The 14,774-nt window shown below is 35.4% G+C and overlaps 1 protein-coding gene across 3 annotated transcripts; it reads right to left on the bottom strand.

Moving 5' to 3' along the window:
* Positions 1–1,645: 1,645 nt before the first annotated feature.
* Positions 1,646–5,721, bottom strand: LOC118262524 (peptidyl-prolyl cis-trans isomerase-like). 3 transcript variants are annotated; one of them, XM_035573961.2, is made up of 5 exons: positions 5,406–5,721; positions 4,956–5,162; positions 2,621–2,821; positions 2,135–2,307; positions 1,646–1,801 (listed from the first exon to the last, which is right to left on the bottom strand). In XM_035573961.2, the coding sequence occupies exons 1-5, from the start codon at positions 5,613–5,615 to the stop codon at positions 1,657–1,659; spliced, it is 936 nt and encodes a 311-aa protein (XP_035429854.2). In that variant the 5' UTR covers positions 5,616–5,721; the 3' UTR covers positions 1,646–1,656. The 3 variants fall into 3 exon arrangements, with proteins under 3 accessions (XP_035429854.2, XP_050553724.1, XP_050553723.1); XM_050697767.1 differs by lacking the exons at positions 4,956–5,162; positions 5,406–5,721 and adding an exon at positions 3,341–3,459; XM_050697766.1 differs by lacking the exons at positions 4,956–5,162; positions 5,406–5,721 and adding an exon at positions 3,316–3,417.
* Positions 5,722–14,774: the final 9,053 nt, after the last annotated feature.

Below are 14,774 nucleotides of genomic sequence, written 5' to 3'. Positions count from 1 at the left end.
GTATTGTAAACAATGATATTGTTTAATGTAATAGGTATTTGAACAGTTTGTATTATAAGCAGAACCAGGGTTGACAGGCTTCTGATTTATGTTTTTTTTTTACGATGCCCCATACTTTTGTCTTGTGTCGCGGGTACGTTAACAAACATACAAGTTCACATACACATGATACCTGGACCCGAAACAACAATTTGTGCATTTCAGAAAAAGTTGTTTCGTGTGGGAATCGAACCCGCAACACGTGGCGTGGCAGCCGGTTGCCCACTTTTTTTTGTTACCTGTACTTTCCAGGTCTAATTGATTTTGCCTTTAACTTTGAACAATAGGCCTATTCTAAATCCGACAATCGTACCCAGGACACCATTATTCAGCAGTAACACCTGCGACCAGGCAATGAGGCTAAATAAAAAGTAAGTATTATTTATAAATAGGAAAATAATAATATTCCAACAGCCATCATCCATACATACTAAAGTAGAATTAATGAGATACAGGGGCGTGCTATGCGCCGTATCAATTATATTTGACGGTGCCCCGCCAAGACCGCTATGTCGTCGCTAATAGCAGCATGATTGAAAAAAAAAGTGACCAGTAGAGTTACTTCTAGAGTAAACTATGGAGTTTCTTGTCCGTTCTTCTCCATAAAATCTGCACTTTAATAGCCTCAAGCCTAGAGGACTTGACAGACAGACTGACACTTTTTTTGGTTTGACGTTCAACAGTACTTTCCTTGCCTAATTGATTTTGACTTTGACTTTGAACAGTACCTATAACTAAACCTAGGATACTGTTGTTTGGTCAGTAACACTTACGACCACGGGACGAGGCTAATATAAACAAGTAAGTCCCAATATTTTAAAGTAGGAACTTAATAATGAGCCGAACATGCCATGGTACATCCATACATACATTTACTAAAGTAGACTTGAATAATGATGAATTAATTTGTAACGCGTTAATCGACTTAATGTACATGTGGGCGTGCTATGTTTACATTCGACTAAACGTTTATTTATTTACTGATCAATAAATATAAGGGCGTTTGTGACAGTCCATTTATTTGTTTTGTTATAGTTACGTGATAGAAACGCCCACCTGTTTTAGTTGTAAAATGGGCTCTGGATACGATTATGGAGATAAAAATGTGAATTACACGATAGGGCACTAAACTCTTGAACTGCGGTAGAATAAAACTATAAATTAGGAAACTGACTTCGATTCCTAAGTTAGCCAGATATAGAAGTTTTCACCTGTTTAAAATCTGTGCAACTATAACAAGTCTCGGGTTGAATCCGGGGATTCAGTCAGGCAAAGTCTTGATGGGCTGTTTTCGGTTTTTAGAAAATTATTGAAGAGTAGCACGAGGTTTGGAATTGTTCCAGTATATAGCAATATGCTATGTAAAAGGTGTCACTATAGAAAATAATCTGTCATATACTTACGTCTTTTCCCCAACTATTTAATGATCGTATATACCTACTATGCTCTGTAATGGGGGTCACCATCCTATCCCCGGAAATCTCACCCGAGACGAGTGCCATCGCTTGCCAATGGCACTTATGCTCACTCGCCCCACACGGCGAATCAATATAGTATCTTAGTGATGTTTTCATGGAACACGTAAAGTAAAAATAAAACACATCAAACGAGTTAAAATCATTGTAATTCTCCACAGTTACTGATGGTGATCTTGCTGGATACTTGTCCTGTCTTACTGCCATACTTCTCCATTTTCTTGACTACATCCAATCCTGATATAACATGACCAAACACCACGTGTTTTCCGTCCAACCAATCCGTCCTGAGAAAATAGTAAAAACTTTTGGTTATATTCATTACTTTTATATTAGTGTTTAATTTTCAACATAGATGGCGCTGTTTACAAGATACATTATCCCGTTTTATAAAAACAAAAAATCTTTGTTTTAAAAGTTTTACTATGTATTTGTTCAATAACTTTTGCGAAATATCGTTGCAACTCTAAAGTAAAAATATTTGTGTAAATTCAACAACAAACAGATGGCAATTTTTACATGCTAATTTCCCACGCGGAACCAATAGATGGCGTTGTTCTCAACAACGCTCTTATTTTAAAACTATAACTAAAATCAGTAAATATAAACAAAATACATACTTGGTAGTACATAAAAAGAACTGTGATCCATTGCTATTAGGTCCTGAGTTCGCCATACTCAATATACCGGGTCCTGTGTGTCGTAATGTGAAGTTCTCATCGTCAAACTTCCTCCCGTATATTGACTTGCCGCCCGTTCCATTGTGATTCGTGAAATCTCCGCCTTGACACATCTAGTAGTGGTTAGTTAAGGATAATTTGGCTTTACGACATGCTGATATAAAGCATTGATGAATGAATCAGGGTTCTGGAAGGGTTCAATCAAGGGTAGCAAGCTATCCGGTAACCTCACTACATAACGAAACACAAAACAAGCATTTTTCACGTCGGCATTCTGTGATCAGTGGTAACAGTACGGCTGAGCCGGCCCATTCGTGCTGAAGCATCACTAAAACACTTGCCAATGGCACTCACTCACACAATTAGTATCTTCATCTTTTCATACCACAAAGTAAAAATACATAAATTTACTTCAAAAAAGGATACAAAATCAGGTATGATTCTATGAAAACTGCTCCCCTGGTATCCAAACCCTTTCTCGTGTGTGCACAGAGCCCTGAAGTTCTCCGCGGTCTTTGGCACTATGTCAGCTCTCAGCATCATGATGATTCTGCCCAACGACTGCTTGCCCACGCTTATATCGAAGTACACTTGTGGGTTACGCTTCTCCATCGGTTTTGGTGGTGCCTGGAAGTATTAGAATTATTTTTCTTTAGTATTAAAATTGTTTGTACTAGATTTTATATGTTTTCTTGCTGTTATAATACAAAGTATATTATGAATATTGTTTTGTTTTGTTTTCAATCAATAATATTTCATACAATCTAAGATGATTTATACACCACTGACTAATGTAATAATGTAATGTTATACTATTCTACTTTAAATAAATAAATAATTATGGTGAAGGAAAACATTGTGAGGAAACCTGGGGTTATAATAATTATTACTGATAAAAAGTTTGAAATGCCAACACGCATTGAGCAAGCGCGGTGATTAATGCTCAAAACCTTCTCTTCGTGAGAAGAGGCCTTTGCTCAGCAGTGGTTATTAATAAGCTGTTGATAATTATGATTTCATATGATAATGTCCCTTAAGGAGAAGGGGTTTGCAGATTCCTAATATATTTAAAAGAATTTAGGAATCAAAGTTTACATTGTGAATCTAAAATAAACAATTACATGCTTAGGATTATAGTATACAAACTTGAACAGCCATGTTTTAAAGAACTTCATGAACTGCAAGTACTATGTTAATTGATTTATTTCCAATTATTATTGTAAACACTACATTCCATCCATGACCAACTGGATTGTGTACCATATCAAAATACATAGATAATAATAATTAAAAGTGAATTCATAGTTTTTTAATGAAAACTCTTTTATTACTTACTGGGAAAATATTTGTGAAGTAATTCAAATTCCTAATGGATACTATAAAGTCTAAACCAACATTAATAATTTTATAATGACTATCATGAGACATACTAAATTAACTGCTCATGTTGAAGTGTCCCTCTGTGACTCGGAATTAGTAGAGTTTTTTCTTTATAAATGTACATGAGTAAACCTGTGACTTTTGCGTTAACCTTCTAGTACCGACGTCCTGCTTTCAGCATTACATAAGTTCTGCCCAACGTGAGGTCTGCTTGACACCACGACTTTTATTATGGAAATCTTTGACTGTTTGTTCGTATTCTCCATAAATATATTGGTTTTCTGATATATTGTATTATTTTCTTTAGGTATTATATAAATAAAACAAACTAGAGGTAATAGAACCATCTTGTTGCTAATATTAAATAATTATATTGCATGAACATTGTTTTGTTTTGTTTTCAAAAAACTTACTTTTATTTGTTGACAATCTAAGATGATTTATACAGACCACTGATACTATATGTTTCTGTAAGTATTTACTATTCTACTTTAAAGATGAATAAATCAATTATAAACAAAGGAAAACATTGTACTTTACACATTATCAACAAATTATTACTGATAAAAATTTGCAAATGCCACCACGCATTGAGCAGGTAGCCGCTGACCTAATGCTCAAATTCGCTTCGTGCAGAAGAGGCCTTTGCTCAGCTAGTAGGTTATTAATAAGCTTCTTACAATTCAAATTTCATACGCAGTCTTCCCTTAGTATTGAAGGGTTTGCAGATGCCTAATTCTTCTAAAACATTTAGGAATCAAAGTTTTTATTTTGAGGGTTATTTTATAAATTAACAATTTGGGATGAAACACTTAGGATTATAGTTGCCAAACTTGAACAGATGTTCCGTTTCAAGCTTCATGAACTGTATTGAACTTGTTAATAAATTTATTTGAATAGGTCATTATTTGTAAACACTACATTCCATCCATGAAGGATTGTGTAATTATCAAAAAAAATAGATAATAATAATTAAAATTGAATTCAAGTTTTTTAAAAAAACTCATAATTACTTACTGAGTGGTTGTGAAGTACCACTCAAATTCCTAATAAGGATAACTATAAAGTCTAACCAACATTAGCTAATTTTATAATGGCTTCTGAAACTAACTAAGGGGTAACTGACTCATAGTTGATAAGTCCACTCTGTGACATCGGAACTAGAGAGTTTTCTTAAGCAAATCACAGAGTAAACCTTATTTAAAGTTAATTCAACATTAATATGTACTTTATTCTACCATCAATCAGCCAATGAAGTTCATCAGCCAATTTACAATCAGCCAGTTCTACATAGTAACTACTATGCAGTACACCTATGCTTCTCCTTTAACTAAAACAAACAAAAAACAAAACATTTTGAATTTTTAAAATTGGAACTTACACTAGTATTCTCTGTCTTCTCCTTAGTTCCCTCCTCTTTGTTTTCTTTATCTTTAGTATTACTGTCTTTAGACACCGGTAATGTTTCTCCAGCATATTTCTGCAACCATGAGTCTTCAGACCACACTGGTCGAGTAGAACCTTCTTTGATACGCTGCGGTGCTGCTATGTTCACTCTGATCGTTCGACCAAAGAGTTCGGAATCATTCTGTAACGTTTTGCAAAAAGAGGTTAGGTTATGTTGATAGAAAAGTTGTGAAATGTTAACTTTTCCCAGTTTTTACCAGTCTCGAGAGTGTAGAATGTTAAAATTGTAAGTATTTACAACCTTGTATTGATTAACAAGAACTCTCAATGTTACAATGTTTAAAAACACCAACTGTTTTGTAACAATGACTATGTTGTTTCTCGTAGCTTATTGAACTATTTATGAGATAAAAATTATACGTACCATGTTGTCAATAGCCGCTGCAGCATCTTCTGCATTCTCAAATTCGATAAATGCAAAGCCCCTGTGCTTTTCAGTCTCATAATCTAAAGGTATTTGAACATCAACTAAATCGCCGAACGGTACGAACGCCGCATTCAATACTTTCTCGTCTACCTCTTCTGCCAGTCCTCCAACGTAAATAGTACGCTTAGAATTAGGTTTACTAGACATTCTTACTAGAAAAATATAACTGCAGCGGTAAAAATATTGATGTTTTGCAGTTTGTTTATAAAATAACCTCAAAGTGAGCGTCAATCAAAACTTCAATTTGAAATATTTTTGACAATTCGAATGTCAGTTTTGACATTACCAGTGTTGTCAGGTAAAGTAGTATGAGATGGGAGATTCAATTGCCATTCTAGAAAAAAGGAATAAGTAATTGAAAAATAGAATATTATTATTTTGTTTTACATTCCAAATTAAAAATGAAGTGATTTTTATAATGAAATAAAAAAAAATAGATAGGAAAATAATAAAATCCAGATACATTGAAACCTACCTGCAAACGTATACCATTATAATTTAAAAGATACTTAGAAAGTTAACAATTGTTTTTATACCCATCGTTTTAGAAATAAACAATTAAAAATAATTACTCAAATCGATTGGTACTAAACCTACGTTAAAAAGTAACCAGGCTACCAGCGCAACGTGTTGCAACAAAGCAACGTTTTGTGTAATCCGATAAATTTAGGTTTTGAAACAGCAGGTGGACATAATACGTACACCCACGACACAGGAGAAAATCCATAGCGCTTTAACCCAAACTTCAAAACAAATCACTTGCATAATGCTTCTCAGTTAATAAATTAACTATGTACTTACAGTTTACCTAGTATAAATTTTTCATACCTTTTTACAGAAATAAGCTATCTTTTAAATAAATAAGTATCAATACTGTCAACGTGCAATCAGAAACTAGTTACGTAGTCAAGTTGTAAGTTGTAAATTAAAATACAGCCACATATGTGTAGCAGATCCAGCCTCTTGCGTTAACTAACAAGTTTAGACGTGGACATTGCTCTCAAGCGTCCAATAATACTTGAACTGTCGCCAATTAGCATAGCTAACTTTATTTTATACCTACATACTTGGTGTTAATATTGTTATTTATAGTCATACGTTTTCTTAAAGGATGAATAAGAGTGCTATGGGCCGTACCGATCTATGTAAGTTCCGAAACTCGGAGATAGTCATGTATTCAGCCACGCATCACCGTGTCAAGTTAGGTTCAAGCTTACTGTTATTTTTTAAACGTAGCCTCGCACTCTTATTTTCTTCTGTGTCGTGGGTGTGTTTACAAACAAATAAGTTCACGTGCTCATGACACCCAGACCCAAAACAACAATTTGTGGTTTACACAAAAAGTCGTTCCGTAGGGGAACCGAATCCGCTGCTCGTTGCCCGTCATCCATTTGCAACCGCGCCAACCGTGCAGTCATTTATAGTATTGAGTATCACGAAAATCTGATACTGATTTAGAAATAAAAATCGAGTGAAGACAGTCCAAAACCTAATAAATGAACAGATCTTGCGACCACTTATGTGAGGACTGCAATGGGAGGAAACCGTCAATAGAGTGAAGTTATCACACTCACTTATTTGAATTAATACACGATTTAAAGTATCACGAGTTCTTAAGAAATTAATGTGACTTTCGCATGTCGATATAACATAACTCTTCATTTACAATGTTAGCAGAGTAGTAGAGCAGGCGTTGTGGTCCCATCCTCGTATTTTATAATAAAGTGGAAGACATTTTTGTCTATTTGTTTATTTATATGTTTTTCTTTTGCATCTAGTAGCATTATTCTATGTCATAAAAGGGTGTGTTTACAATCCAAGAATTTTTTGAAGTATTTAGCCGACATTATTCTTACATGTTACCTTAGGTTAATCTAATGGCCATAAGCGTGACTGATAAAAACTATATACGTATAGGTCTACATTTATTTTTATTAGGACAAACCCTACCTCCATAAAACCAGCCAGGTTTCTATTATTGATTTCTATATATATTTTTAATCACATTCTAAGCTTCGTAGAGTGTAGAATTTAACATTGATCTATGGGTCCGCCCCCTTTCTACTGCCTACTCCTAGATACATGTTTATTATAGCTGACTGGTAAATGAATGGAAGATATTCAATAAGTAAATCAATCAATGTAAACGTTAGTTTATTTAATTATAGAGGTAGGGACGAATGTAAATGGCTTACATATTCATGACTCGCAGTGCCTAGTGCGAGTCTTTTTAGGCTAACGCAATCCAAACGTTACTTTACGTTGGTTAACTTGAAACAGCCAATCTGAGGGCTTAATAAAAGTTTGTAACCGAAACACGACCGCATTCGGCGTTCGTTCTGATTGGTCGGCTCAAATAAACTAACCAATCAGAGCGCCAAACGCGGTCTCGTTAAAGGTAAAACAAAGTTATACTAAGGCTACAGGGGCCTTAATACGAAGTAACTCAGATACTGGCATTCAAAAATATCCCGTAAATACAATAAGTTCAATGTTGTAACCAATTAAAATCCCTTGTAATCGAGAACATAAAGTACCTTGTAAGTGCCTTCCGAGATTGCAGTAAGAGCAACAAGCATAATGAAAGACCGGTAGCGATTGCTCCCGTGTGTAAAACTAGCTTCGACTCGTGGTTTCACCTGAAATTAAAAAACTATTCTAAAATAATATCGGTTGTATATCTACGTAAGTAATTATCATTAACAATATCCTTATTACGAGTTCAATTTACGTTTAACGCAATCAAAACGAAGCCACGTTCGGCGCTCTGATTGGTATCCGGTGCGAATAAATTAACCAATCAGAGCACCGAAGGCGCTCATGTTTCAATCTTCTTAAATGAAAATCACATTGAAAATAAAAATAAAAAAAATAGCAGGGGTCGTGTCTAATTAACCCTGTTTGTCTGGATGTGACAAATCATAACATTCCATTGTTGGATCTCTTCTACACAAGGATAATTTGCCAAAGACCCCACTCTTAGAAGGCAGGTTGAAAAGGCACAAATCAGAACCTTAGACAAACTGATTTATAATAATCCTGCCTAAAAAATAAGCTTTCTAAAGACGAAATAGTTTTAAAATCGGTCTAGTAGTTTCAGAGCCAATGCAGTACAAACAAACTAACAAACAAAAACCGTTCCTTTTCACATATGTATTAATGTTATTAGTATTAAGTATAATATAGTATTAGGTAGTAAGTATATGTTACTTGATCGTGATTTGTATAATGTATCCTAATGAAAGATTTAGTGTATTACGATTGAGTGTGTTTAATCTTGTTATCGGAGTAAACGGTTTGCTGAACGGTTCTGAGCAACATCGGGACTTTAGCTGGAAGTAACTGAAGCTACAACTACAAGTTAGTAGTTCTTCAATCTACAATAAATAGATGTTGGATTTTTAAACACAACTACAATTGGTGGATATAAAAAAAAAACTGAGTTAGAGTTGGAGTGTGTTTGGAACTTATGGAACCGACTTCTTCTCAACTTCTAATATATGTGTTGAGTATTGACACTTTATGACATTATTGTCATTTTATACTTTTTAGTTTTTGATCCGGAGCTGCGGACTGCCTAGCGCATTTACCGGGGCTCCAGCTCGAAAGGTAGGAGTAGGAACGGGGTGGTTTTTAGTCAGTATAAGCACAGAATAATAAGTATAAGTCTGATACTCCCTCTCGCCTCGCTCAAGGCGAGAGAAGTCATTGGATGATTTACCCCCCTTAAATAAAAAATGCTTTTTAGTTTTAGTTCTTTTGAAGTCGGTTTATTAACGCAGTTTTTTTATAATTTATTAAAACTAACTTCAAAACTTACATGTCTTTGACGTAATACATTTAAATACATTTTATCATAACTTTCGTGAGACATACAAAATTAATGATTATGTTATCGGCGTTAAATCACCGCGTGGCTTGAAACTAGTAGAGTTTCTCGTCAAACAGTTACGTGAGCAAGCCCATAACTTAATAATTAATTTTAATAAATGCCGTAGGTAAGTTACTTCTCTATAAATAAATAATATTTTATATGAAAACTAATAAAATATTATTGCTATGAGGAAACAGTCAGGACTTTCCTAGTCCTGACTATTTTATAATGACTTTTATAACGATTTTATGTTTCATAAAAAGATTGTATGCAAGCAATTACTATCTTAATTTTATACGCACGGTCTTGAACGATGCGGCAGTTATGTGATGCAAATAAACGACTTCTATTCTAGTACATTATATTTATTTTGATTAGCTAAGCTTTAGTCTGTAGATAAATTGTTCCAGCGTATCTTCATGAATCTGCCTAGCGGGTTACTCGGGCTCCAGCCCGAAAAAGCAGGAGTAGGAACGGGGGTTTTCAGTCAGGTAGACTCTGACACGCACTCTCGCCTCACCCAAGGCGGGAAAAGTCGTTGAATGATTTTCCCCAGTAATAAAACGCATCTTTAGTATACCTAAGAATGGTTAAATAAGCCAAGTCATTGAGTGGTCAAAATCGGTCTCCATTGATTGATTAATCCGTGCTACAATTGAGTTTTTATGTTTAAAAATCGAAAGCACTTGAATAATGCTATATCCGGGAATCGAACCCAAGACTTCTTGCTCGACAATCTGATCAAGAAAATTATTACTTTATATGCATTTCGTATAGATAAGTAACACTACTAAAAGAAACCAACACAAGTAATTATACTAATTATCATACCAATCCTTCTCAAGGAGAAGACCAAAAAAGACAATGACACACATAATAGGGGATAAATGGATGTAAACCCACAAGTAGATAGTATTTTGCAAGAACACGAGTAATTGTGATAAGTCTTGAGTCTTGAGTGCAGAACTCCAAACTGGTTCCGTTCACACTTGTGTAAAAAATGTACAAACTTATTTAAGTGTAAGAAAGACATCTTGATTTTTTAGTCTGCTACTGCAGTTACTGCGAAGCGAAGCGTAACTATAGACAGATTTTTTTAATAATTATTGTTTGACTTCTTTGTGACTTTCGACCGGAATATATTTTTGACACCCTTTTATGAAAATTACCCTTGTTGTCTTTAGTTCGGTTCCCAGAATCAAACCAAATCAAACAAAATGATGGCGGGGGAAAACCTTTAAAAGGAGCTTAGCTTATTTTACGTCACTAAAACCACATCGGAGCACACACAAACAACCACCTTCAACATCTTTAAGCTTCGTCCCCACTAGGAACATTTGTGGGCGACATGTGACGCCCGACATCGCCCGATATCTCCGAGGACACAATATGTGTCTATCTGACACATGTTCCTAGTGGACCATAGAACCTAGTCTTTATAATATCCACTAACCAAAAAAAAACATTAACTTTTAAAAAGATTACCCGTCTTCTTGTTGTAATCGCTTCGCTTTCTGTACCACAATACTTAAACCTTGTTTATTATCTATCTATCATCTCTGTTGATTTGACACTATTTGACCTTCTGATGCGTAAAAACTACAAACCAATTCGCAGTTTTTATACGAGTACGCAGAAAAAGGAAACAAATAGTTTCGCACACAATGCATTCAATTCGAAATGCTTACAATATTGCCGGAATTATGTTTTTTTCGATACAGTTCCGATGATCAATATTTGAATTGGAGTGCGTAGCCGTCACGATTGCATTAAAGTATCTTCTGATAATTTGCCACGTGTAGGCATGTTGATGTCTGATAAAGTTTTGATTTATATCATGAGAAATGGTCTGTGGAAGAATTTATTCCTGCAGCTTCATGCACCGGTACTACTTAGACATTACATATGTATATTATAACTCTTCTCTACAAAATACCTACGTATTTCGCGTCGCTTGCAACTGGCCAATCTAGAAGTTATTGGGGATGTGATGATTGATGCTATGTTCAGTAGTCGCCGGCTTATGGCTCATATGATGATTCAATTTAAATTTGGATTATTTATAATTTTAATAATGATTTTTATTACTACTAAATATTCTTTTATTTTAAAATGTCATGGAAAAGTGTGTTCTCTCCTAGACAAATATTGTTATGCCCGACAGGGTTCACAATGTGTCATAGTTTACCACCTAAGTCTTACATGTGGAAAGCAATAAAGGATTGAGTATTTATTATAAACCTCCACTTCCTAAAAGACCTTCTGGGTTGGCATAATCTTGCAATGCGCTATTTTTACCTTATAATAATCTTTTAACCGTAACCAATAACAATAAAGGAGCTTTTATTACAAAACGCAAACTAATTAGCTCTAGAAATAAAATAAAAGAACTGTTATTAGAGGAGGAAAGTAATTCTCAAAGGCCTAGGTAATCTAACTATCGTTAGATGTTAGACCAGGGGCGTAGCTAGCGCCGTTTCTGCCGTATCAATAAAACGGGGGCCGCGGCCTACAAGGGTGCAACGTGCGTATATAAAAATAAAAACTTATATGTATTTCATGTCAGAAATTACAAAAGTCTAAATAACAAACAATTACTTCTTTTTTCGCGTATAGCATGCGTTCAAAAGCTGGCAGCAACTTTATGAAAAATTAACATCTGCGTAGGGCCCTCAAACATGGACTCACTGTTATAGCATCGGTATCGATTACCCTCTTTAAGGCATAAAAGAGAGGGCGAAAAAAGCCATTGGATGATTTTCCGCAAAAGGGCCCCCTAAACTATTTTTTTATACGGGGCCCCGCCAAGGACGCTACGTCACTGTGTTAAGCAGCTTTAATTGTATGATATAAACGTACCATGGTAATTGGAAATGGCTAAGCAGGGTTAGTTGAAGTTCCTATAACGTTAAATGATATTGAGCCACAACCTTCAGCAATCTTAATTATAATATACAGGTAATGAAACTGAACATTTATTGGAATATTTACTTGATTTGATTGGCTCTTGAAAACAGGATTACTACTAAGCTAGCTAGCTACTAAGATTACTACTAAGCTACATAAACTCTGATTGAAGAAGAAGCCTGAATAAGGATGATTTTCCACCAGCAATGTGCTAGGCTACGTTGCTGTGGATGCGTTTAGCTTTCACCAATCATATTTATTAGTACACATAACTTAGCGCTTGTAGAAACGGACTCAGCTAAGCTATGTTTTTTGTATGGAAAGATGCGTGCTATGGATGGCTTACTATCAATCCATCACATACTCGAGCTGCCAATCTTCCTCAAGCTGCCAATTAAACCATAAATAGGTACTTTTGAAATGTCAAAAAATAAATAAATAATAGTCTGTCAGTCTGTCCGTGTCAGGCTGTCAGTCAATCTGTGCAAATATGCCATGCCTTTTAGGACATAGGAGACGTGATGCTATCTATATACCAGCAAAGTATTTCTAAGCCCCCACCTAGCTCTACCTAGATCTAAGCTAGAACATTTAGCGTGCCTATAATTGAGCTCATGCACGGCCACATTAGAAATAGCCCCCAGTCCTAGTCCAAGTCTACCATTTCACACAATTTACCATTCCGACAACATTCAATTGGCTACTTACTACTGAGAATTGGATAAATAATACTACTAACAATGTTTCAGAACATTACTATTATGAAGACTTTGTATCGAGTGGTTTATTTCGCTTCGCCCGCGTTCCTGTGGGATAAAAAGTATCCTATCACCCAAATCATACCCTGCTTATACCCTGTCTGTTTCCAAACATCAAAATCCGTTCAGTAGTTTCAGCATGATTAGGTAATGGACAAACATCCTAACAAACAGCACATTAATAATATACTTGTAGCGCGATATTCTAAGGTCAAAGGATGTAACTAAAATACACTAACACTTAGAAATAATTACAATAGTAAATGATATTGATTACTATACATTACTGACTGAAACCTTAAACAACACAGACGATTGCACAACTGTAGAAAATTGGACGCCACGTGACACGGAATTTTAGCTGAAAACTTTAGTGGATGTGTTCTAAGTTCACAACCTAATTACATCGAAATCTGTTTTAATCAAATAAGTCATAACTACCTAGTAACTTTGTTAGTAGAATATACGACAACCGTCCACTTCACCCACATTCCACACCTCTAAAACTGCCAGAACCGGCAAAATAGCTGAAATGTAGCACCTACCTAACTGTCAATGAATCCCGTCGCCTTCGTTAATGGCCGGCCAAAGAAGGTTTTAATCAACCATAAATATGTTTGAATAGCATAACTTGAGACAGGAACACGGTGCGCGTCGCCCCTTACTTGTAATTTGTGCCTGCGCAGGCGCCGGCGCGTGAAGCTTTCTGCAATGTCTGCGATGGAGTAAACTTAGATTGATTTGGAAGAAAATACTGTGATTATATCTGGTGATCGCATATGCGAGTGCTACATAATGGAACTGCTGTTCGCAGTTCGAAATAGGCATTTTGCTGCTTTCCGAAATTGTGTAGTCCCTTAGTTAGCCCTTACATTTTTTGCGCGTAAAATCTACCAATAACTTCTTCCGCCTTGGACGAGGCAAGAGGGAGTGACAGGCTATTACTGATTAAAGACCATCCCGTTCCTACGCCTGATTTTCAATCCGAAGCTTCGCCAGCAGCTCTTACGACATCTATGGGAAGTGTAGGAGTAGTTGGAAATATATTCTACTCAGCCGTCACTATAGCCCTATAGAGGCAAATATCTACAAGTAGTTTTAAATAGAAAACCGAACTGTCCATCATTCAAGCCAGTAGCAAAATAAATCAGAGCGAAGGCCCGTATTAATAAACCAGGACTTATAACTTCCTCTCCATATTAACATAATTAATATCAATTAAAAATGCTTAATTAGCAATCTGCACATACATATATAGACGGACCCCAGTGCGGTGGATGTCCAGTACATAACATTCGTCTCATCCCATAGTTGGTTCTATAAAAATGTAACTAGTTTATCTAGACACCTCCGCTAGTCCTATTCGTTAAGTTATGGAGGTCTAAGTTCAGTGGGGTGGTTAAGTTGCGCTCTATACACACAGGTGGATTGGTTAAACAACCTGATTTTGATTTGTGAAAATTTGCTATTTTAATTTTGTTGTAATGTGTAGTGGACCCTATTTTGATTATTTTAGGGTTGAATTTTGTGTTTCTTAGCAGTCTGATTGATATTTTGAAAACTAAGTAAGAATTTAGACTTAAGTATTAATACCGTTTATTCGACTGTAACGTTTTCTGTTGTTTTGAAAACTCAAGCTCTTCAATCGCTAGGAACAATTTACAAAATGGTATGACCTTAGTAATTTACTAACTTCAGGACTTTTAACTAAATAAAACAGTCTCCGAATCGATCAAAACAGCATGCAAACTAAAATTGAGCCCTGTT

The sequence above is a fragment of the Spodoptera frugiperda genome, chromosome 12 (assembly GCF_023101765.2).
Source record: "Spodoptera frugiperda isolate SF20-4 chromosome 12, AGI-APGP_CSIRO_Sfru_2.0, whole genome shotgun sequence".
Classification (NCBI taxonomy): Eukaryota; Metazoa; Arthropoda; class Insecta; order Lepidoptera; family Noctuidae; genus Spodoptera; species Spodoptera frugiperda.
The sequence above is the reverse complement of the archived record's forward strand: the minus strand, read 5'-3'. Positions and strand labels throughout refer to the sequence as shown.

Coding starts and splice junctions, on each gene's coding strand:
- LOC118262524 (XM_035573961.2), bottom strand. CDS start 5,615: ATGTCTAGTAAACCTAATTCTAAGCGTACTATTTACGTTGGAGGACTG. Junction 2,822..4,955: donor AGAAGACAGAGAATACTAGT/GTAAGTTCCAAT, acceptor TAATACTTCCAG/GCACCACCAAAACCGATGGA. Junction 2,308..2,620: donor ATAGAATCATACCTGATTTT/GTATCCTTTTTT, acceptor AACCACTACTAG/ATGTGTCAAGGCGGAGATTT.